Here is a 25447-nt window from a genome sequence, read left to right as displayed (position 1 = left end):
AAGCATGACTGACTATTCTCAATAGATAAAGCATGTATAAAACAAGAAATAAAGTAATATGCTAAATAAATAATAAAACGTGTACCTTAATGCACTTTGTATATATTGAACATGAACACACATACACACATATAGAGTTAATATTTAGAGAACTAAGTATGACAAATTTTGATTTAAAAAAAATCTAATTAATGGGAAAGTGCAGTTGTACCAGTATGAAAAGAACATAACTAACATAACTCAGTAATCTAACAGCCAGAGTACATACTACATACAATATTTAAATATGAAAATAAAAATTGCGTCTGCCGAAAGTGTGTAATATTAAAATGCACCGAAATTTTACACACACACACACATTTTCAGAACCGCTTGTCCCATACGGGGTCGCGGGGAACCGGAGCCTACCCGGTAACACAGGGCGTAAGGCTGGAGGGGGAGGGGGGACACCCAGGACGGGATGCCAGTCCGTCGCAAGGCACCCCAAGCGGGACTCAAACCCCAGACCCACTGGAGAGCAGGACCCGGTCCAATCCACTGCGCCACCACACCCCCCATTAGATGTAATGTAACCTGGTATAATATCTAGTGATATGTGAGAGCACGTGGATAAATGCCAGGAATATCATTCCTGCTTATATACTTTTGGACAATCCAGACTGTCTGTATCCTTTGTATTCAAAGCATAAAGCTTCAAACATTCTTTGAATTCTTGCTGTTTTTGGACAAGGCCTGCAGCACTAGATGTTGTCATTTGGGCTACTGTGGATGTTCATTAGTAGTGGTTACACAGAAAATAATCAAAAAAATGTGAGTTAAATAAACGTGATCCAAAGAGCATCTCTTTCCCTGAACAAGCAACAGTGAGTAACAAATACTGAAACTTATGACAGGGAAGTTCTGAATCACAAACAAACTAGGAGCCTTTTGTTGACCAATCCCATGTGTACCTAACCCTTATTGTAATTATATGTCTTTGCTTTACTGAGCAATGGCCATCATCTGACGTTACCACGGTAACGACATATAAGACTGTCAGGTGTAATACATCTATTACTAAACCCAAGGCAACAAATATTTTGCTCTGCTACTAATAACATCTAAGGTTTACCCTGATTAAACCGTAGGCATCTATAAATGACACCCAAATGTGTCAAAAAGAATTTACGTAATCATCATCGTCGTAACCTTTGTCTTCGTAATTGCCTTAAAACTGCTTCATTAAAACTCACGTTCAATGTTGGTGTCACTTGTATTTATTAGGTTTTGCTTGTCACAGAATAACAAAACCTAAAATATCAGATTCATTTGAACTCCAGTCAAAATATGTAAGAAAACATGTCTTACCCTGAAGAATTCTTTTGTTGAACCTGAGTCCAGGGTTCCATAAGCAATCTCTGTTTGCTTAGCTAGGTCCTCTGCACTTTCTATGGGGGACACCATCCTCTCGACAGTGAGGAAGGCAGCTAAGTTAGCCGTGTAGGACGAGATAATGATCAGGGTAAAGAACCACCACACGCCGCCAACAATGCGCCCAGACAGGGACCTATCGGCAGATGTGAAACGAGTTCATAGAAATGAATCAGAAGCCAGAAGGTTAGTAAATTTAGTCGCATTTCCGGAAAGAAGCATAATAGTTAACAAGGCGGTACATTCAGAGTTGATACTAAACCAGTTTCATTAAAATCCATATCAAACCATTTACCTCCATTTATCATCCCACTTAAAAAACAATTGCTCTGTGAAACTTGTTTCCCCGCATAAATCATAAACTGGACTGAGTCAGAAGACTCTGAAATGCAAGCACATCATCACATACACACAAACTCTAAGAAGGATTTAAGGTGAGGTGACATAAAATTATGACAAGGAAACAACTTAATTCCTCAGTAATTTCACAACCACAGTGCATTTAAAAGACGATGACCTAAATCATGCCCTGCATGTATGATTACTAATTTCTCGAACCCGAGTGTGGGATGACAAAGTGGTACGCAGTAAAGGTGGCAGAGGTAAATTAAGCAGGATGGGTCTTTTGAACCCCATGTGTTATTAACTCCACCAAGAGTTCATTTAACACTCTCACAGCTGATTCATCTCTGCCAATATTAGTGTGTGGGCATTTAATAACATCAGAAAAGGTCATGCAAAGATGTGGCTGCTTTCAGTTTGACTGCAGTGTTATGAGACAACACCACACAGAATGTCTGAGAACAAACTTTAACACTTGCTGTCTGACTGCTCCTTCTCCTCTTCTACGGACTGGAGGAAACAGCTTGTTAATCTACAGTTCGAAGGTAACATCTGGAGAAGCACAGCTGGCATAAACAAACAAATCTGCCTTAAGAACAACAAAGCAATCCATTATCAATACTTAAGACAGTTTGCATATATTACTGCTTAAAATTAGCCTTTTGTTGGTAAATTCCTATTATTATCCTAGTATTCTAACATTATTGTGTGTTTGGGGTGTGCAATAGAGATGCGGATTTACTCAAAGTGTGGTGAGTTGCACTTTGTATCCCACAGTATTGCGTGTGTTTCATGAAGTAGCACTAATTTCTTGGGTCAAGCAAGCATCCTGGAACAGCAGCCATTAGGTTCCAGACCCCCAGGAACCCAGACAGCACCCACACCCCTAAATAACACCTTGTGGGAGAGGAGAAGGACCATTTCCTTTAGGCAGTTAGGGAAACAGAGGGTATTGACATTTAGCAGGTAAGAGAAAGGGAGCTGTGATCGTGAGCCCATACAGCAACTATGCACACCCATGCGCCGCGGACTGCAGAATGGGAGTATGCAGCAAAAACACGGTACCCCTCCAAGAGGGCAGGAAAGGAGAGCAACTTCATGCATTTCATGGCCTGGGCATGGTGTATATGTTCACAGAAGGAATGCTCGATCGAAGTCAAACGCAACCTCAATCGTACATTTCTTGTCCTGCGTTGGCTCCTTGCTGTGAGCAGGGGAAGATTTTATGCAAAAAGCAAGCTCTAAGGGAACAGGGAGGAGTATCCATGAGAGGGATGTATACCAGGGCTGGACTTTCAGGAGGTAAACATATATGCACCATAACGCCGCTCGCAGACCCTAAATGCACAAAGTCGAAGCGCATCGACAGACCAACCTTGGCGAAATATCGCATCCTTGCTGCATAAAGGCACCAAGGGAAAACCAGAGACTATTAAATATCCCAAACTCGTTTGTGGACTCGCTAGTCTGTATTTGTCCGTCTTCGTACTCCTCGGTGTGCCACTCGTAGGGGCTGAACCGGCTGACTAGGAAGAGAACCACACTGACCCCGATGTAAGCAAACACGATGCACATCCAGATCTCATATGCCAGGGGGTCTAGGAAGGAGAACACCCCAGGCTTGGATTTCTGAGGCTTCTTGATCATGATGGAGATCCCCAAGCTCATGAAAGGCTTTGAAAAGTCAATCACCTCTTCTCGCACCAGGGTGATGGTTAATGGAGCTATTGCTATGTCAGCTTTCTGTGATGGGGAGAGAAAAGGAAATGCTGAAGCTCTTAACGTCTCACTTCCCAAAGACAAGACCTTTATTCCTTTAGCTGATGCTTTCTCCAAACCAGTTTAAAAGGTTAAACGACATACAATGATTTATCCATTCATACAGCTGGATGATTTTAACTCGAGCAATGCAGGGTAAGTACCTTGCTCAAGGGTACTATTCCAGAAGTTGGTTTTGAAATCAAGCCTTTAGGTCTGTAGAGTCCAAAGGCATTGGCTCTGACTACTATATTAGTTGTTTCCCATTAGACAGTTTGTTGATATGTTGAAAAAAAGTCTTCTTTACTCTTTAAGCTCTCATAAATTACATAAATTTAAGCTTGCAAGGCCATTCATTGAGTTTAAAGAAACACTACAAACAATAAAAGTAAATATATGGATGACAGCATGCTGAGTCAACACAAAGTAAATCCTGGAGGAATAGTTCCTTACACCATACACCAGTTCCCCGACCATCCCATTCCAGATCTTTGTCTCCGCATCCCTGGCTCCGTACTTCCCATCACCCACAATTTTGAGCTGGTACTTGAAGCCACAGTGTTTTGCTATCTCTGCAGCGAGGTCCACACAGTAGCCCTCATACCGGTCGTTGTCGATGAAGAGTTCAGCGTTCTTCTTGAGCATCACATAGGGAGCTTCCTGGAAACCAAGCACACATTTCATACTTGTAAATTATATAAAAATTGATTGATGCCTGAACTGATATTTGTAAAAGGTTAGTTGATTCCTTTATTCATCATTGTAAATGGAACTGTAGAAAATGACTTGCAGGGGAAATTGCCAACTCCTGGGAAAAAAGCCTGGGAACCCATTCTAAGCTCAGAAACCAGTCTTTACCAAAATTGTGGTCACTATAATTGTCTTGTTATCCATTCCCATTGAGTCATTTCCTCCAACTTCTGATTTCGTCACAACCATTTTATCAACTTCATTCCAGTATCCAATCTGAAATAAAAGTTGTAAATAAACAGTTATATACTATGTAAATGAAGTTGCATACAAATGTATGCATGTTGTGTAAAGAATAAATAATAAATATTGAAATGTAAAAGGAAAAAAAAGGAAAATATGTACTTTCAAATTTACAAATTATGTAAAAAAAAAAAAAAGACAATTTGCATGCGCATGTCTACATCTTCTGAAGTTCTGGTTATCATTCATCTCAGAAAAGCAGCTGTACCTTCACTGGACCATTGTTTTTCAGTTCCATGACATTAACAGAGTAGTTGACCCTCTTTCCGTTGACGTCAAACTGAATATTCCCAGTTAGGCCATCTACACGGACCTGAAGAGAACAAACAGCCAAACAAACAAACGGCGATGGCAACAGAGAAACTTCTCCATGAATTATTCCTCTTGCTTGTCTTCTCAATTTCCCCAGGAAATGGAGCAACAGAAGTCCAAGTGGTGTGAACCATGCCATTGTGTGTGTGTGTGTGTGTGTGTCTGTTGAGTTGTGTTGGAAAAACCCCAGATCTCCTACTCAGCCCCCCACCACACGAGAACAGATGGTCACATTGCTCTCGAATGTCACTGTCTAACAGCAGACACAGCCATCGTCCAGGAGACTGGCACCTCTAGACCGTGAAAGATGTGTGTGTGTGTTTTTTTTTTTTTTTTTTTTTAACACCACTTTACCTGCTTTAGCGCCCGCTCTATTTCCACTCCCTGCACCCAGGGCACTGCGGGATTGGCCAGGCAGTCTCCATTGTTGCCCCTCCTCGTGATATCTATCTTCTGCTTGTGCAGGTAGCGGAACGCCTCTGTCATCACCTGCACAGCATCGTAGGTCAGCGCGGACGTGTACTGTGCAGAGGGGGTGGGACGGGGGAGGACGAACGGGACAGACACGGCATAAGAGCGGCCACCCGAGTCACGGCACAGTTTCACACATTTAAACATTTAATTGCACGTGAGAGCTCAGCTCAGTGTCACACCCTAATCCGGTTGTCTGCTCCAGGGTACTCCTTCTCCTCCAAGGCCTCCCATCTCTGGTCAAATTTGGACACGAGGGGGTCGTCAAAGTCCACAATTTGAAATCCTGACACGTTTGCACCGCCGTACTGGATTTTAGATAAATCTCCATCTACGAAGCCCTGCAAAAGCAAAGAAAAAACCAGGCTATAGGTTTGAAGTTACAGGTATTAAAAGGAAAGTACGTTAACAGACATCTTAACTATCCCACAAACCCACATACAGAAACTAAACTAAAAACTATAATTCAGGTTGAAAATAAAGTGGAATAAAACTATTGCTCACTTTTAAGTCATCAGCAAACTATATATTCTCTGACAACTACTGATGACAAAACATGTCTATATATAATTCTGAAACAGTATTTAGCAAAAGCATTGCTGATGTATGAAAAAAGAAATCATTATAACACACCAAGTTGGCAATGATGTAATGATATCCTTTAACGTGTTTTCCAATTGTGATGACCTGTCAGAAAAAAAGACAGAAAACTCCATTATTTGTAGTCTGTAGCTTTATCTTCCTGTACCGATGCAATGATTTGCCTTTAAACGCCAATGTTCATCAAAACCCAGCGGGGGTCCTCGATCTGTCCTGGCAGGTGCATCTGTGACAGCGCCGGGGTGGGTGTTCCAAACTTAAATAGGGCTCCGCGACACTGAGTGGCATCACAGCGAAACAGTGGAACCCCAGGGACTCAGGTATTGACCTGCTGCACACAATGGGCCCATTGCTCAGAGGCACGGCCATGATCCTCAAAATACATTTACATGCATGTAAATAAGTATCCCGCATTTATGAATTCACCACAGTACAACCTTTATATATATTAGAAATTTTTGTGGACATTAAAAAAAAATCATATACTGTGTAATAACATACCAGATTTATTAGTTCACATTTAGGGGAGCTGATAATGTAGTGATTAGAGCTGCTGCCTTTGGATCTGAAAGTTGCCCCTTCGAATCTCACCTACTGCTGTGGCACCCTTGAGCAAGGTACTTACCCTAAATTGCTCTAGTAAAATTACCCAGTTGCGTAAATGCATAAATAATTGTTGGTGGCTTAACATTGTAAGATGTTTTAGCTGACAAAGCATGAGATAAATGTAAATATTTTGCTGTCACCTTTTCTAAGGTGAATTACAGTCCTAGATTCAGTCCACTAAGCTGCTTACAGGTTTTTATTCATCCACACAGCAGACCAACGTATCACACATACACACAAGCACACATTAATGGCAATTTTTGAAGTCAACAGTTCACCTGAAACACGTTTTTCGACTGCGGGAGGAAACCAGAGCACTCCGAAGAAACCCACAAGAAGACAAAATGTAGGCTTCACAAGGGCTGAGCCTGACTCGAGCCCAAGTCTGAACCCACGGGCCAAGACTTGTGAGACACCCTGAGTACCTGCTGCACCACCATGCTGCCACATATGAGATGAGGTTTTAAAAAACTTACTTGCCAGAAGGGTGATACCAGTTATGACAACTGTTCATATGTTTATTAAGACATAACTCAAGATTAGATTCTGATTTAAAAGTGTTCTTAAACTGTCCACATGGATTCGCTACCTGATCCATTATGTCTTTGACTTTGTCCTGCTCACAGTCCAGTACGACTCTCCTTTCCTTTTTGTTTTCCAGGTCTTGGAAGAGCGAACGGTAGGCCTCGTCCTTCTTCTCATCCTTCAGATTGCCCACGTTGATGGCAGTCACCTGCCATTTTCTCTCAGCAGCCGTGTCCAGCACTACCTGCAGTGTGGAGAGACCTGGACGGACACACAGAAGTTTGGGCATCTCAACTGCAATGGGTATCATGTAATGGTCATCAAAGAAAATGCTTATAGACTCATGACTAAAACATGATTAATGCTTGTTAACAATGGAAAAGAGAAATGTGTTTTTCGTCTCTTATTCGCTTCTGCGATATTTGTTATAATTTTTTAAAGTTCCCAGTTTATCACCAAAACGCCAGAGTTTTGTTCCCTCTACAATGTACATATTAGATGTTGATTCAGTGGTACCAAAAAACTGTAGTTCAAGTGGAAAATAAAATAAAATCATTCTTCATTTTAAAGTCATTTTATGAAATGAACTTCCGATCAACTATAATCATGAAACCACATATATGACTATCAACAAATTATTCCACAGAAGGTAGCTTATATCCATCCATCCATAACTACTTGTCCATCGAAGGATCGCTGTGGTCCGGACCCTATCTTGAAAGCACAGAAAATGAGGCAGGGTATACTGTGGACAATCATCCGCTCAAACATACACACACTCAGGGCACGATACACACAGCTTCATCTGAAACACACGTCTTTGGACTGTGGGTTGAAACCCACGTGGACATGGGGAGAATATGCAGACTCCACACAGACTGAACCTGATTTGGACCCATATCCAAACCCAGAGATCAGGAGCTGTGAGTAAAAAGCGCACAGCCATGCTGCCTCGGTAGCTTATATTTTGTATGACATTTAAGCTACCTACCATGGGTTTTACTGCAATCATCATGCATAGTTTTACTAACATTTTTTCTTAGAATATCACTTAAAGTGCAACATGTTAAATTACTCTCAGAGGGAGATCCACCAACTCCGGAGAATCGGTTTTGAGATTAAACAAGAACCCAAAGTAATTGCAGGTACCTCAACATTGTAAGTTGCTTTGGAGAAAAGTGTCAATTAAATAAATAAATGTAAATGTAATGTAAATGTAATTACATCAGTCCACTGATGAATGGAAGAGCTGCTGTCTAAGAGGAAGTACCTCCTTAGAGCGGAGATACCACACACACACACACACACACACACACACACACACACACACACACACACACACACACACACACACACAAAACCTACCCTTCACACATTTGCCAAAGCATAGCTGACAATGCCTCTCATCTCTTCAGCATAGCTACAGTTGATCTTAATATTTTTCATTGCACAGATAAAGAAGCTATTACTTGGACTTTACGGATCCCACAAACAGCACACAAACAGCAAATAAATAATTCAGTATTTTTCAGTTGGCTCAATCTTGAAAGATCCGTTGTCTCCAAAAAGAAAACACCGCTGCCCGAGAAGGCAGGTCTTCGTGCGAGGCTCTGGCAGGATTTTAAAGCCGTCCTATGTTGGCGACATACACTGCTGAACAGGAAAAGTTCCAAAGGGCACGATCTGCCTGATCCAATAAACACAACACACACCACGGCTGACTTCCTTTCTGGGCCCAGAAGCCTCTGTTTAGAACGCCTGAGACTTGAAAAGAGTCGAAACCTGACAGGTGAGCTCATATGCAGAAAAATTACAGAAAAATAGCACCAAAAGCACTCATTATTTTAGAGAATATGTAATCCTAGGTGGAGTACATTGCCTATGTCTACCAATAAGATTTATTAGAGGAATGCCATTAAGTGTATTACATTTTTCTCCTATGCATTAGGTACAATGTGCCCTCTTGCATCCTTTTTGTTGAGGAAAAGCAATGTAAAAATAAACAATACAATAGCTATAATAGTAGTAGTAGATAAAGACACAGGAAAACCACACATTTCCATTGCAAATCAAATTAATAAACCCTGGCAGGCCTTTAAGTGAAGTAATAATTACTCAGCTATTCATATTACCAGGTTGGTGTTGGGGGGAGTAAAACAGATTGTACAGCGACACACTGGCACCAAAAACAAAAGAAAGCAGAAATATACATTTAAGGATTTATGCTGTGGAATATTAAACACATCCCACCTCTCAATACCAGGCACCATCAATGGGTGAACGTTACAGAGATGTTGAACAACATCAAGTCTTATAACCATTTGGATGCCCCCAAAAGGCACCAAGACGCATTCTCAGTATCATTGAGTAGAATTCCATTCTGAGATTAAAACCAGCCTCATTTCGACATTTAGAGTGCACAAATTCAATTCATATTTACACTAAGAATTCTTAGAAATTCTAATTCTTTTCCCGTGGATGCAGTAATGAGGGCACAAATAACATATACATTTTACATCTACATATAATACATACATGACATATAAGCCTGACACAGCACTGTTTGAAACTTAATAGTTATTATACTACTTTTGAGAAGCAGTTATGGTCAGTTAACACCAGCTATTATTATTATTATTATTATTATTATTATTATTATTATTGGTAGTAGTAGTAGTGTAATAAGCAAGCTTCAGATATGGACAGTGAATCAGAGCTCATAAGAGTAGGATAATAAATGGAAAGGACTAATGTTGAAGAGGTGTAAACAAGATGTGACAAAGTTCATCTAAGTAGTGTCTGCAATCCTCCAACACTACATTACCAAATGTGCAAGGTGCTATTTAAATTAATTAACTGTTCCACGCTTGAGCTAGATTTTCATCATAATGAGTGAAACTTTTGGTTCCACATGTTAACAAATTAATTAGGAAGATGTCATGTAGTGTGTTCTGTAATAAGATCACGGTTTCCATAATTTCATCTATGCCACTGCACTTTGGAGCAAGTCGCTGTGCAGAAATTAAAAATCAGGAATGGTTTGGAACTCTCTAAAGTGTGACCGCTGTTCTCACTTCGAGAATAAATTAACTTTGAGAATAAATTAAGAAATACTAAAAATGAACAAGAAGCTGAACTGTACTATTTCAACAGAAGTTCTCAAGCAGGTCCCATGCAATATTTCATTCTGTATTTAAAAGCAAGGAAAACTGAATGATGAAAGTAAGAAAGTAGATGCAGCCATCAAAGGTGAGGAAAAAAATGAACAGATTATTTCAATGGTGTATGAAATTTTCATATTCATCACAGGCATCGGTAAGGGATTGTTTCCAGCGTATATTTCCTAAACAATGCTTCTCATCTCTTCAGCATAATATAATAATATAAAGAATTAACCTGTATATAAAAACAACATCAAATGATCATCAGCTTCTTGCTCTCCTCTGGTTCCCTCCCATCTGCCTTCAAAACTGCTGTCAACCCACCTCCCTCTCCGAATCCAGACTCAGCCCAGTACTACAGACAGTCTCTCTTCTCCTTTTTCTGTCAAAAACACTGGAATGGGCAACATGTGAACAGCTATCTGCATTCCTCACCCTGAATGATCTTTGGATCATTATCAATCTGGATTCAAAGTCAGCCATTCTGCTGAAACTGCCCTCCTTGTACTATTAGATGCTCTCCAGTCAGCTAAAGCTGCCTCCCTATCCTTGCTCCTCATTGCCCTTGACCCGTCTGCCGCATTCACCGTTGTCAACCACCAGATTCTACTCTCCTCTCTTAAACAGCTTGACCTCAAAGGAATGGAACCAAAATGTTTTGAATCTTACCAAGTGGTCTAGCACAGCTTTTGGTCATCCCATCAGCCACTTTCAACTGGTGTCCCACAGGGCTCTGTACTGGGCCCGCTACCCTTCTCCATCGACACCTCTTCCCTTGGCTCTGTCACGGATTCTCCTACTACTGCTATGCCAATGATACCCAGCTCTGCCCCTCCTTCCCCCCAAGATCTACAGACATGTTCCCCTGCTTTACTGCCTGCCTCTTGGTTATTTCTGCCTGGATGTCTGATCACCACCTACAACTCAACCTCTTCAAAACAGATTCTTCACCAGCAAGATGGTCCATTCTCCTATGGACAACTCTCTCATGTCACCTACTTCATCAACTAAGAGCCTGGGAGTAATGACTGGCTCAAGTCTGTCTTTCTTTCAACATGAAGCCACAATCTGGTCCTGGATACATCCTGCATAACACCTGCAGGATCTGCCCTTATCTCACAACGGTACACAACTCCTGGTCAAAGGTATGGTGATATCCCGCTTAGACCACTGCAGCTCTCTCCTGTTTGGCTTTCTGGTCTCTACTTTCAGACCTCTCCAGCTGATACAGAATAGCGCTGCACAAGTTGTGCTCAACTTACTAAAGTGTTCGCATTTACGCCCTTTTCTCGTCTTTTTGCATTGGCGTCCTGTAGTTGCCCGCATCAAGTTCAAGATTATGACCTACAAGATTGTTAGCAATCTGCTCCCTGATACCTGCAAAACCTGATTACTTGCTGTGCTTCAGCCAATCTGCTACACTCCCCCACTTCTGGCTGCTGTCCCAGGAACAAGAGGTTCAAAATCAATGTGCGCAGGTTGACAATTCTGACTCAAATGTGGTGGAATGAGCTTGCTCTGTCACTCAGAACTGCTGAATCTACATTCAGGAAGGGTCTCAAAATACATCTCTTTTGGACTTACTTCTCTCCTGATCACCTATGTGTTCCATAAATGCGTTCCACATCATTTGTTTAAAAAGGCAGCTACAGGTGGTCCCCAACTTATGATGGGGCTATATTCCGTGAAAGCCATCATAAGTCGGAAATATCGTAAGTCGAAAATGCTTTTAAAACGCCTAATACACACCTCTATGTGACAGACTGGGAGATGCAGATTGCTGCAGTTGCCCAGCATCGTGAGGGAGTATTGCACTGCATATCGCTTGCCCAGGAAAAAATCAAAATTCAAAATTCGAAGTATGGTTTCTACTGAATGTCTATCACCAGCTCACCATCGTAAAGTCGAAAAAATCGTAAGTCGAACCTTCGTAAGTCGGAGACCACCTGTACTTGTATAATGTGTACTGGTTCATATGGTAGTATGAAAAAAGTGACCAGTGAAGAATTACTTCTGCATCAAGATTTCTCCATCTGCTGGTGTAATACACTTCTGCATTGTATTCAAAGCTGTATGTTGCTTTGGAGGGTATTTGCTAAAAGAAAAAGAAAATTAAACAACAAAAACATTTTGATAAATGTTTAACGTTTTCAGGATGGAAAGCCAATGAAGCTCATAGCCTCTAACCCATTGTCTTCACAAGGCTCTCTACGAAGAGTTGTGTTGGTTCATGAGTGTATAATAGCTGAAGCCATCCATACAGAATTCATTCATTAATTCAATTAAAATTATTATATATTCCGAGGTTTTGAAGTTCTGTTAGGACCTCCAGATACGAATTCCAAAATATAACCACAATGGAAAGTATTATATTTCAATGAAAGGTAAACATTTTAGCGTTATAAGAAACTGAATTTAGTTGAACTACGCAGTATAATGAAGAATCGCCAAGCAATGCTAAGACATGAAAAATTAGTATGCACAAATAAAATTGTTTGGGGTAAGCTGTTTGTAATGCACAGAAAGCTGTCAAAGGTAAAAAATGAACACTTACCTCTGTCACTGTCGTACAGATATGCAAACTTTTCCCACTTGTAGTACTCGATCAAACTGAGGAGGGGGCCTTTGATGTCTGGCCGCATTTGTAAAATGAACTGCTGTAATCCATCCGCAGGAAAGCTCGGGGTTATAAATGAAACGTGCAGAGTTTCACAAAATGATGTTATTGTGTTGACAGACTTCTTGTCATAAAATCCAAAAATGGCGTAAACTCCTCTTGAATACTGGGAGCAGACTGGAATGGGGGTGGGGGGTGGGATAGATTAACATTAGTTTCAAACATGACACATGTACATAACGTGGAAAATATTATACAAAGTGCTAATGCTAGAGCACTATATTAACTATTCATCACTTTTAAGATCAGGTGAAAAACACAAAAACTCCAATCTGGACAATGGTTTTTAATTTTCTTTATTACTAAACTTCTTAGTTTTGTTTTATTGTTAGCGTTATTAACCACAAATACAAAATGAAAGTCCTTCTACTAATAATACATTTAATTATTAGAAATTATTATTGGACTTCCTACAATGTTTAGATTTAACATGTAAAATATGCACAAACAAGTGCTTTCCAGAACTAATCAGATCAGATACCATTTAAAGTTTTACATACTGTATATATGTTTGTACATATGCGTACACATTTTAAGGCATGAATTAATTGACAACCAAAAGGAAATTTAAAAACAGCACTTATGAGCAGGAGAGTCAAGACCAACCAAAGCTTAAAATTTTCACTAGAAAAGACTCATTTTGGTTTTACACATGAATCCATGTTGATAATGTTTTAGTGCAATCAGGTTTATTGATTTGGGAATGTATTTAAATGCTCTATAGTCACAGTAAAAATCTATTTTCCTTTTGGACAAAACAATAGGGAAGGAAATCTTTACTTGCTGATGCTGGCCATTCAGATGAAACTCATCCTGTATTCTTGCATTGGTAACTGCAGTGCAGCTATTGAATCACTGGCTGCATTGATTTTAAATATCTTCTCTCATTTGGCCTTTGGATAAAATGCTGTGCTTGTTGATTGTTTTTTCATTATTGCCCATTGAATTTTCACTTCCTGGGTAAACATATTAATATGTGGACACTGATGTTTCCAATCTCTGATTTCCATTAAGAGAATATTGATTTTCCCATTAACCCACATAGTTAAATATATATCAGATTTTGACTTTTATATAAATAAGTAAGTGGTATATTGGTTCTGTATAACCGTGCATCAAAAGTCAAAAAATGGGCTAAGTATCATTCATAGTAAATCACAAGTCACCCCACATCCTTGAGAGTGACAACTGGGGAAAAAATACAGAAAAACAACCTTGAACTGTAACCACCCAAATCGATGAACGCCTCTTTGACCCAAACTCAGCAAAAACCGAATGCTGCTTGCTTTGGCAGTCTAGTATTTGAAGTAGGACTACGTTGCAGAAACTGCAAAAACACAACATAATCGATGCACACACCTGGAACCCTGAGCAGCATTCAAAAACTGATGTGATCTAATAAGCTCTTTCACACATTTTGCTACATACAGTAGGTTTATGGTGGAGAAAAGAAAGGAAACCTCAACTGACATCGTCTGCTGCCAGCTGTAAAACACAGCAAATGATGTGTAATGGTATAGAGAGTCATCTCTTGGGAGTCATTAGGTCCTACTCTTTCGTTACATGGTCTCATATAGCCAGGGAAATATGAACCCATTTTAGGAGAGCAGGTCTATCCACAGGTTTATCTCCAATTTTAGGCCTCCATATACACTGCTTACTGGATTCAGAAGTGGCTTTTTAAAGCCTGTATGAAGTCAAATGCCATGGCCTCACCAATGATCATATCAAAATTTAACTCATCATCAAACCTTTATGGGTTGTGAACCCATAGTGTGGAATAACTTTCCAACCTACTTTATCTCTCAAAAAATTTAAACTTTCTTTCTTCAAGAACGGTCCAGCATCCCTTAATATACACATAAGGTCGTGTATGATATTGCAAAAAGGATATGAGCTCTTCTAAAGACAACAGCTAGCACTACTTATTATTTCATACTAATACTAATACTAAAACAACATACTAATGCGTTGTTTGCTCTTTCCGATATTTTATTTTGCATTCAAACTCTACAAAGAGCACACGTAAATCTGAATTTAATTTCTTGCTGAAAAGCATTTACCCTTCAAACAATTCGATAAACTCAGAATCGCTCTTATCGCTATGAAGCCTCGTTCGTCAGTTTGAAGAGCTTTCAGCTACTGAGAGAAGTAACACGATGAAAATGCCACGTCCCCGAATGGGACAATGTACTTATTAAACTGTCCCAACAAATGGGAGCATGTTTGTTGACATGCCTTCAAACAGCTGAATCTTCATTTTACGAGTGAAATATCCGGTCCCAGCCGTTTGTTTGAGGCATGAGTCATTGATCACAGATCTGTAAAAACTACACTAAAAGGATTTTTTATGGCTTTTTTTTTAACCTTTTCGTGCATGACATACAATTGGCTGTTTATACAATGTATTTAGATGATGTATTATGTTCCTAAGAGTTTGTTTTTCTCAATACTTAATATTTCTCTGCAATGGCAGGCTATGAATTTATAATACATCTATATGTATCATAGGTACTGAATGACTTTCACAGCTCACTGGAGCCAGTCTTCCCTCAGGTCATGGAATTTCTTTTATGTTATTTAAATATTTTTATTAGTCAATGTGCTTTTTTGTCACTTTGTTATAAAGAGGACAATTACGCAACCATTGAAGAGCTATGGAGGAAAGAAAACACATCATCCCTACAAACAGTCCCTCCATATGCTTCCCAAAAGGCACAGCATCACCTTGTGGTATATTTAGCTGTCCTACTTAGGTCCTTACTTTTGGTCTTTCTTCTTGCTTTAGTAGACAAGTGTTTTATTGAAAAAACCTCTCTACCTTCTAGCACAACAGGAGGGTGCTGAGAGATGATGGAGTACCGCTTCCTGCAAATGGAGCTTTCCACTACTGCGTTTCTAGCATGGCTCTACCCTAACCCCATAGGGTGGGCACTAATCACATCATTACTTATTTGTTTACAATGTGCTTTTTCAAAACTGAACACCTGGTTGTTTCTGGGGTTTTTTTTCCCCCCATTATGCACACGCTGACATTGCAATTTGTTAGCAAAGCTTTTACCTTCTCACCTTCACATTATAGAGTTGGATGTTTTGCCACGTTTGGAAAATATAAATTACTTGAAATTTACGTTGCTTTCATGTTAAGAACAGACCCTGTTTAATAATTACTCATAAACCATGAAAGTGTACACATGCAATAAACAGGACTTAAAAGTGTCTCACAGTGCCTGGGTGGTGTGAGAGGACATGGGTTCGATCCCCGCTCAGTCTGTGTGGAGTTTGCATGTTCTCCTTGTGTCTGTGTGGGTTTCCTCTGGGGGCTCTGGTTTCCTCCCACAGTCCAAAGACATGCTGTTCAAGTTCACCTGTAGTGTGTGAGTGACAGAGAGAGTGTGTTCCACTGGTGTATGGATGAGTGACCCAGTGTAAGTAGTGTATCTAGCAGCGTAAGTCACTGCGGTGAATAAGGTGTGGGGGCTCATAACTACATAGAGTTCATTGGAAGTGGTTTTGGAGAAAAGTGTCTGCTAAAAAAATAAATGTAAAAGTAGTATTCTTACTCCCCTGCTGCGGTATTGTGTCAATGTCCTAACTCCTCCCTGCTCTCCAGTGGTGTCATCGAACTTTGCTAAACACACACACCTCCCCTGCGACTCTCATATGAGCACAACACAGATAATGTCATTTAGACATCTGTACCGTTAGATTTAGACCATGTGGACATTTCTTTAATCCCTCACAGCTGAGGTCTCCCTCAGTCCACATCAATAACTCTGAATGCCTCAGGGAATGTTTTCCAGTTTATTATTTTTTAAATCATTTTTTTTAAAATGATGTTCAGCATGGTATCAGATAAATGACATCTGTTGTGCTCCTGTGCCATGTGCTCAGTTTTTAGGGTGTGTGATGCACTGGGCCAAACCAGGGGATATGACATCTTGCCGCCCGAATTCCGGGAACCCAGTGTCCAAAGTTGCACTTGTGTCCTTGGCGGATGTTCATCACAAAAGAACTGTTTCGGTATGAAAAGGGGAGCTTGTAGGTAAAAATGCTCCGAAAACCTCTTGTTCGTGGGGGACGGGCCTTACTTCGGCCCGTTTCAGGTGAAACGCCGTAAGACTCAGCGACTGATTTCAAGGACTTTACTTCCCCACTTTGCCGATCGCCGTCATATACTGTACACGTATACCTGTTGCTGACCGTACCACGTATTTATTTGTACCTATATACCAAATGTCAAGACCCGAATGAGTACGGAACCACACTAGGGATGATTCCCAAACGTTTGGAGTTTACTGATGTTCTGCACAATAAGACGGGCTGCTGCCACGTCCACAACCAACGCCGTAACACTTTTAAGACAGCTCTAACAGGCCGTGCTCGTACCTCCAACTCACGCAGCTCCTCTTTCTCAACTCTCTCACAATAACCACGGACCGGAGCGACACACACACACTCAACTGAACACAATTCCACTACACTGTATGACCAACTGTATTGTTGGCTGTTAATTAGTATATTTATATCTATAGTAGGGGGCGCGGTGGCGCAGTGGGTTGGACCGGGTCCTGCTCTCCAGTGGGTCTGGGGTTCAAGTCCCGCTTGGGGTGCCTTGCGACAGACTGGCGTCCCGTCCTGGGTGTGTCCCCTCCCCCTCCGGCCTTACGCCCTGTGTTACCGGGTAGGCTCCGGTTCCCCGTGACCCCGTGTGGGACGAGCGGTTCTGAAAATGTGTGTGAAATATCTATAGTATTTATTATTGTACTTTGATATCTCCTGTTTTTTTTTTGCACTGCGTCTATTGTTTTGTTAATCACCGTACTGTCTTGTGCTATTTACGTGCACTTTATGTAGTCCAGTGTAGGTAATTCTGTGTTGTTTCATGTAGCACCATGGTCCTGAAGGATGGTTGTTTCGTTTCACTGTGCACCGTACCAGCTGTACGTGGTTGAAATGACAGTAAAGTCACTTCACTTCTCAAAGTCTCAGCACCGTAAAGCCGAAAAGGGGGATCTGAGACAGCACTTTTTATGAAGGTAAAGAAAAAGAAAGAAAGAAAGTTAAAAATTCTAAGCCATTTAGTAATCACATGATCATTGTTTGCATTGTGTTATAAAAGATATGAATATAAACCATCGCATTACCATTATTAAAAAAGCACACTAAAATATTGCAGAATCAAAGTATCTGGCACACACACACACACACACACACACACACACACACACACACACACACACACAGAGATCATTGCAGGGACTTTAAACAGACTCACGCAGTTCCCAGTGCCCATAAATAGCAAAACTTTGGGCGCTTTTATTTTCCTTGAAACAGGTACACATACAAACAACATCATTCTCTATAACCTTAGCGAACCAGCTCTGCTTCACTTCGAGTTATTAATTATCCTAAAATGTCCCGATCACTTTACGCTTGACAATGTGGAAAATGCATCCAGTGCATCAGGCAGCTGTGTGCAAAGCAGTGTGTTCACGCTTGAATATCATGTACGCCGTCCACTGACTCGCACAGACAGGTTCAGCGACAGTAAGTCACCCTTTACCTCGGAGAGGTTGAGGTAAAAAAGAAAAAAAAAGTTGCTATTGAACCAAAACAGGTTTTGGTATGAAGTCTTGCTACTTTTACTATACTGTGTGTTATTTTACAGATATAGTATCAATTAACAAATACACAAGACGAAAGTTGCACTCGTGGTTTTTGGATATGCAGCAATACAGTTTCTGTGATTAATTATATTACATTCAGTTAATGTTAAATTTCATTAACAAAAACTCTGATGTGCTTCATTTACGCTGGGGCAAGAAAACAAATGAAAAATTAATATATCAACACAATAATACATCAATGTCTTTGAAATAATACATGATATCATGTTGCACTCTAATGTAATGTAAACTGTAGCATTTGATTGCACTTTCCTTACTCTCTCAGGTGTGTTCTTTCATCCCTTCGGTCTTTTTCAGATCATTTCCATCTAATAACAATCTTTTTTAGGTAAGCTATAACGCGCGTGACGGCTGAGCGCGCGCCACCACTTTACATACCTTCAGACAGCGCAACAGGTGTCGTGAGACCTCTAACTCAGCTTTTGTTCAGCACAAGCAACCCGACAGCATTTAAACACTGACTGTACGGATACTGTGAACTAATGCCCACATGGTGATGGAGCTTTAGAGGCCAAGGCGCTTTGCTGCGCACCAGTTCTGAACAGTGGGCTGGGTGCTCTATGGCTGAGCTCAATTATCACCTCACATCACGGAGGTGCTGGAGCCTGGGGGTTGTGTGGGGGGGGGGTCACACAGAGTGCCCCGAGGGCAGCGCTACCGGTACATTTAGTTCATTGGTCGAGCGACATTTTCCTCCATTGAGATCGGCGTGTGTGTCTTTCACTTACTACATACTTCCTTTCTCAGAGCACCAACTTTACCTCCATCATTTATTCAGAACATACTATACATTTCTAACATTTCTGCTCTCAGAGTTAAGTGTGCAGCAGTCCTTCTTCTATCTGCATCTTAAATATTAGGCCATATATTGAATGTATCCATTGTAATCTCACACACACGCACGCAATGTCTACAGGCACTTGTCCCGAGTTAGGTCGTGACAACCCGAAGCCTAACCCGGCAACACAGGGCGCAAGGCTGGAGGGGACACACCCAGGACGAGATGCTGGTCCGTCGCAAGACACACCAAGTGGGACTCGAACCCCAGACCTGCCAGAGAGCGGGACCTGGCCAAACCCGCTGCGCCACTGCACGCCCTACCTCGGAGTACAGCATGTAATATGTTATTTTTACAATTAATTTTAGATTACATAGCTGGCGCTTTTCTCAATCCAGACTAACGATCAAAGTTTTATTGATATTTACCCATTTTGTACAGCAGGGAATTCTCACTATATCAACTCCAAGATGGTACAGCAGGACTGGGATTTGAACCCAGCATCTTCAGGTTGCTGGAAAACAACGCTAAACACTATGCCGACTACCTGCTCCAGGTCATATACACAGCATGCAAAGCATTTTTTTTTTTTTTAGGAAAAAAACATGAAACAGCCAGATCTGAATCAGTTAAGGGTCAAATGCAACTGATCTTCTTTGTATGGGTACAACCAGGCACACAAACACATCTTAGTGTTCAATGAATATAAATTGTTAAAATTAATTCTATGTTGTCAAGAAAGACATTTGAACATTAGTCATTGCAGAAAAGTAAGCAAAAATATAGCTAGAAATCAGGGGCAAGAGTATTCATATTTGCCAGCGCTCAAATTATCGGATGCAGTGATTTAATTCTAAAGAAAATTTTATTTGTCATTATAATAATCTTTGGCTAGTTGCATCCTCTGCCTCTATTAAAGTATTTCCAGATAGAAAATAGATACATTGGAATACACTGGGAAGGCTGAGATAAAACTTCATGTTGAATTGCAGTGCCCCCTACTGATTTAACCGCTTTTGAACAAAATAATAACAATCCCAAAACATAATATTCATAAGCATGTCAGACTAGACTCTATATACTAAAAGATTCATAAGCACTACTTATACATCCCCAACCCTGTTTTTTTTTTAACAGACTGAGCAATGAGGTCCCATTAATTTGCAGCCATGCAGTTCATTTTAATTGCATTTTACACTGTGACAGGAATCTTTATCGACATAAAGAACTGCCAATAAAAGCTGATTTCTCATTTTGAATAACCATACACAGCCACGTTCAGTTTAAATCAGTGAGGATGCCTGTAGGTAAAACATACCTGAAGCTCAAAAGAAAGGGGAAAAGTAATGCTTTTCATTTAATAACAAAAAGCAACATATGTAACGTTTCATTCGAGACAACTAATATAAATATTACGTATTGGTCGTGTCATGTTTTCCAAATAACTTTTAAAACCAGGTTGCACTGTGCAGATTTTAAAATCCTGGTAAAAGGCAAGGCTTCCAGCTGTCAATATAAAAGCATGTTTAAAAGCCATGCTCAGGTCTCACACAGAAGGAAAAAAAAACAGATGTGAGCATGAGGAGGACACATTCAACGGCGGGCATAACACGTATCGTCTATAACACCACCGTCGTTACGCAGGTCGACACCGAGGAGCCTGAGCCGGCATGAATCAGCATCCGGTGTGACACGGTGACATGGTGCGCCGACGGTTACAAAGCGGCTGCAGCAGGGCTTCATTTTATGAGGGAACGGCCTACAACTGGGTACACGGTACGAACACAGGGACACGCGTTACATAAGCGCCCGATCACAAGCTTCGTCGGGCCCAGGTGACCCTCCCTCTGAGGTTCCCATAGCAATACTCAATATATAATCATCAATGTCTTCATTTATCCTCTGTTACCCTTGTCTTACTTTGTTTTGTTGAACATGTATGAAGAAGGATCCACTGTACGAAATTCCTCGCATGTGCAAAAGCGTTTCATTAAAACAGTGTATAATTTTGCCTTAAATCGCGCGTGTGAAATAAAGCACGCGCAACATTTCGCGAAAGACTTTTGACAGCCGCGTCAGGGATTTTTCTTTTCTTTTTTAACCCAAAACAATGAGCAGAAGCAAAGTGGCTAAGGGAAATCCTGTGTGGTGAATAAGTTAAAACACACGTATTTAGGGTATTTTCACACACCGGCACTAATTCCTACTATGTATTCAAACACATCTTCATGTTAACATTATGAGATTTTCACGCCACACACCCACGCTTCTGTTCTAAACCCCGAGGACACTAATACAGCAAATGACGTTACACAGATTTACAGGGAATCCTCGACAGTCCCGGATTACCTTACCGGTTTTACTTGCAGTCGGTGGGTAAAGAGGTTTGGGAGGACTGGGAGGACTGGAAGATGCCTTTTGTCTCATGTGGTTAATATACACAGCATGTTGACACCTGAACTCGGTCTCTAAAGGTCAACAAACACCGGATTCACGCTGTAGTGCAAAATCCAGGTTCCCTTTTTTCATTTCTCATCCCACCGTAGACAAATTACAGTCCATCTCTTTAAACAGTTACTGTGGAAACCAACTTCACCTCATCTTGCTTCCAATGAGTGTCAGTCATCCGTTCTGCAGCCCACCATTCGATGTGAGGGCGTTAATCTCGAAGCGATAATAAAAATCCATATTCCAGCATGCAGAGTCGGTGACTGCATTGTAGGTGGGCAACAATGTATTTTTTGCACCGCTATGAATTAATACACCCCATATGAAAGGCTTGCATGAATCTGCTGTTAGGGGAAAACCACAGGCTACCTGAAACAGAGTACTCTCCACTGTAGTTTACCCTGATTTATTCTCTGTGAAGTGATGCCCCTTGCTATAACACCAGCTGCATCATACACATTGTATCGGGGGGGAGGTGACGGTTCGGTGCGACGCCCCGCTGGGTCAATTGGACACAGAGATGCAACGCCAATATTTTGAGCGATATGTTAACTCACAGCAATTGGTGACGGCAAAGCTGTTGGCCACTTCCAGATTGTCGATGTGGGGTGTCAGCCTGAACTCCGACGTGCTGAACTGGACCATCCCTATTCGAAATGCACTGTACTCCTGGTCAGCACCCCTTGGAAACAACCCCCCTGCCCAACGGAGGGGAAAGAGCACAACATATGTTTAGATGTGATTATACACTCTTATACATGCAGCTTCTCTGCCAATATGGTCCATATTATACTGTACGTCCATACATACTTAACAAATACAGTTTCCTTTACACCATAATATACATGTATTTTACATGTATAGAGCACTACATTTGAATGTGACTATTTCACACTATATATAGATATAGTTCTGGCCACAACATTATATGTCTGTACACAATTGTATACGGTTAACACATCACACACTCACACATAGTTTCAGCCGTAACATGTGCACAGCACTATAAACAGGAAAATGAACATTATGCATTAATAAATATGTAGTTTTAATCGCACTGATACATGTGGACAGAAGGCTGCTGATCTGAATACCGGTGCTGCCTATTCATTTGTAGTTTTTGGGCAAATTCTCGGATTCATTGCGCTTCTCTCATAAATTATTTTGAATTTGGTATTACAGCTGGATCCTGTGATTTCTTTCTTTCTTTCTTTCTTTATTTATTTATTTATTCATTCCCCCCAGCCCCCCCCCCCCCCCCCCGGCTCTCCTCCTGTGTTGTACACTGCGCGGTTTGCGGAGCTCCATACGTACCGATCTGCACGCTCGGGGAGCCCGCGGACGCCAGAGCGCACGAGAGCGGAACGAGCAGCACGGGCAGATTCATGGTCTTCAGCATCTGCGGGGAGGATGAGCAGGATGAGGAGGATGAGGCGGATGAGGAGGAGCGCGCATCCACCGAGTAGTCCCTCTCACCGGGCGCGCGCAGCTCCTTACTGCTGCTCTTGTTATTCTTATTATTATTATTTTATTTTGTTATTATTTCTTCTTAGATCCTGCTCATGGTGAAGAACGTGTGATGAAGGATCCGCTCCCTCCTCCCTCTCGCTTTCCGTCTCTCTCTCTCTCTCTCTCTCTGCTGATGGGAGACGCAGAGTGCGCGGCCCCGGCTCCGGCCGCTCGCAGGATGCGCGCACCCGAGGCTGGAGGCCGTTTCAGCACCACGGACAGGGGAGGAATCCTAATGAGACCAGCACGCTCTCTCTCGCTCTCTCACTCTCTCTCTCTCTCTCTCTCTCTCTCTCTCTCTCTCTCTCTCTCTCTCTCTCTCCCTCCCTCCCTGAGAGCCACTGGGGGGGAGGGGGGAGGGAATTTCGAACCTGTTCATTTACTCCCTGACAGACCATTTATTTCAGATTTTGAAGGTTCACTGTTTGCATCCCAATCTTTACATCAGGGAGCTCCTTCAACACACATAAAAATAAAACACATAAAACACACTTAAAAAACATCCCCCCCCCCCCGACCCATTAATGCACATCCCCATCGCAAGCAAGATAAACATTTTACCCAATTAGCTAAAACAATGCCATTTCTGCATTTCACCCCATTAAACACACTAGGAGTGCACTGTGTTATGAACTGGACTTATTAAGAGGCAATAGAATGGGAGGCATTAAGATTAAATGGCATTTAATGAGCTGCAATGCACTGATATCAGAGGAGGGACCGTCTCAGAGTGTGTGTTAAAATATGCACTCTTTGGAGGATTTTCCACTGCAATTTAGTGTAGGTTTAAAAAAAAAAAAAAAAAAAAGAAGTGCTGGCAGAACACATCCAAGTGGTGGAGATGAAGAGCTTTTGCCAGAAAGTGCTGGCGCTGAGCACTTTAGAAGCGATTTGGTGACCCTGCCACTACCCTTCCTTTGGGATCGTGGCGGGACCTACGTGTGAGACCAACATGTGCTCACGACGCACTTCACCGACTCTATCGGTGGTGCGGAAAAGAGGGCGTGACAAGTGACCGGTCATTAGACCACGCTTATAAAACACATCAAATAACAGTATTATTATTACTATCAATTTAGCTGATACCTGTCTTTCAAGGTAGCGAGACAACATCCAGCTGATAAAGATTTTGATTTGAGTTCCAGCTGTTCCATTTAAAACTACCAGAATGTATATCCCAATGGATTTATGATGCATAATTTCTCTCTTAGCACCATCATCTCATTCTTTACAGAAGTTTATTTTATTTGTGAGTCTCAAACTCTGCATAACTGGTGTATGATGCTCTTATCTTCCCAGAAGGGCATTATTTTGAAAGGCACTTCACAAAAGATGGATAGTTCTTGTAGTGCCCACGGATGATATTTTCATCTTAGTGCATCTTAAAGATGAGCCAAAAAAAAAAAAGTATGAAATGAAGCACTGTCCCATGATGAGCGGAAAGGCCTTCTTTTGTATCTACATTCGCAGTTCTAGAAGATTCCGAAAATGGCCGAACGGCGCTTTGAACAGAAGCGCATTTGTGCTGACACAGAAGTCTGTTCTTTAATTATGGAAGAGCTGTGATGCCGCGGCGACGCGGGAAGGCCGGCTATTGCGTTAGAGGAGCACAGGGAGAGCCCGTTCCATTTGCCATATGGCAGCCCTACTTCTCCGCTGAAGCTTATTCCGTTTTTCTCGCCATCCTGACAAATAATCATGCAGATATAAAATTTCCTGGTGCCCATATTGAATCACCAATGTTTTTTTTTTTTTTTTTCCATTTTTCTAAAAATTTATCCCATGTGATGAATGAACAATGCATTGGTACGAGAGGTTATTCTGTGTGCAACAGTCTTTTCTGGTTACATTTGCTCATTTTGCCGACAAATTTCTCCAAAGCCACTTACAATGTTAAGCGACTTAGAATCATTTACACATTTATACAGTTGGGTAATTTTGCCTGAGAAATTTTAAGGTAAGTACCTTAAAATTAAAATAATTCATAATCAGCTGAACCCAAAGACAGCAGTTCTATCCACTACTCTACCAATTGATCAGAATAATACAATTAAAAGGTAATACTTTGTCACACCAATGACCAGTTTCACTGCCTGTTTGGGGCTCCTTTCCTTCACGCGGATGTGACGCCTGTCGGAATGAGGTGTGGAGGGGTTGGCTGAGGTCG

General features: G+C 41.3%; 1 protein-coding gene across 5 annotated transcripts in view; it reads right to left on the bottom strand.

Moving 5' to 3' along the window:
- LOC108924471 (glutamate receptor 2-like) overlaps positions 1 to 23528 on the bottom strand; it is a 28765-nt gene extending 5237 nt beyond the window's left edge. For all 5 annotated transcript variants that reach the window (XM_018735845.2, XM_018735838.2, XM_018735839.2 and 2 more), the window contains exons 1-12: positions 23086 to 23528; positions 22329 to 22469; positions 12733 to 12972; positions 7082 to 7278; positions 5920 to 5973; positions 5469 to 5627; positions 5170 to 5337; positions 4712 to 4816; positions 4369 to 4476; positions 3964 to 4170; positions 3128 to 3495; positions 1348 to 1546 (exon numbers count right to left, since the gene is read on the bottom strand). In XM_018735845.2, coding sequence (XP_018591361.2) covers positions 1348 to 1546; positions 3128 to 3495; positions 3964 to 4170; positions 4369 to 4476; positions 4712 to 4816; positions 5170 to 5337; positions 5469 to 5627; positions 5920 to 5973; positions 7082 to 7278; positions 12733 to 12972; positions 22329 to 22469; positions 23086 to 23170 — 2031 coding nt within the window. In that variant the 5' untranslated portion in view covers positions 23171 to 23528. The remainder of the gene's footprint in view (positions 1 to 1347; positions 1547 to 3127; positions 3496 to 3963; positions 4171 to 4368; positions 4477 to 4711; positions 4817 to 5169; positions 5338 to 5468; positions 5628 to 5919; positions 5974 to 7081; positions 7279 to 12732; positions 12973 to 22328; positions 22470 to 23085) is intronic.
- Positions 23529 to 25447: the final 1919 nt, after the last annotated feature.

The sequence above is a fragment of the Scleropages formosus genome, chromosome 16 (genome assembly GCF_900964775.1).
Source record: "Scleropages formosus chromosome 16, fSclFor1.1, whole genome shotgun sequence".
NCBI lineage: Eukaryota > Metazoa > Chordata > Actinopteri > Osteoglossiformes > Osteoglossidae > Scleropages > Scleropages formosus.
The sequence above is the reverse complement of the archived record's forward strand: the minus strand, read 5'-3'. Positions and strand labels throughout refer to the sequence as shown.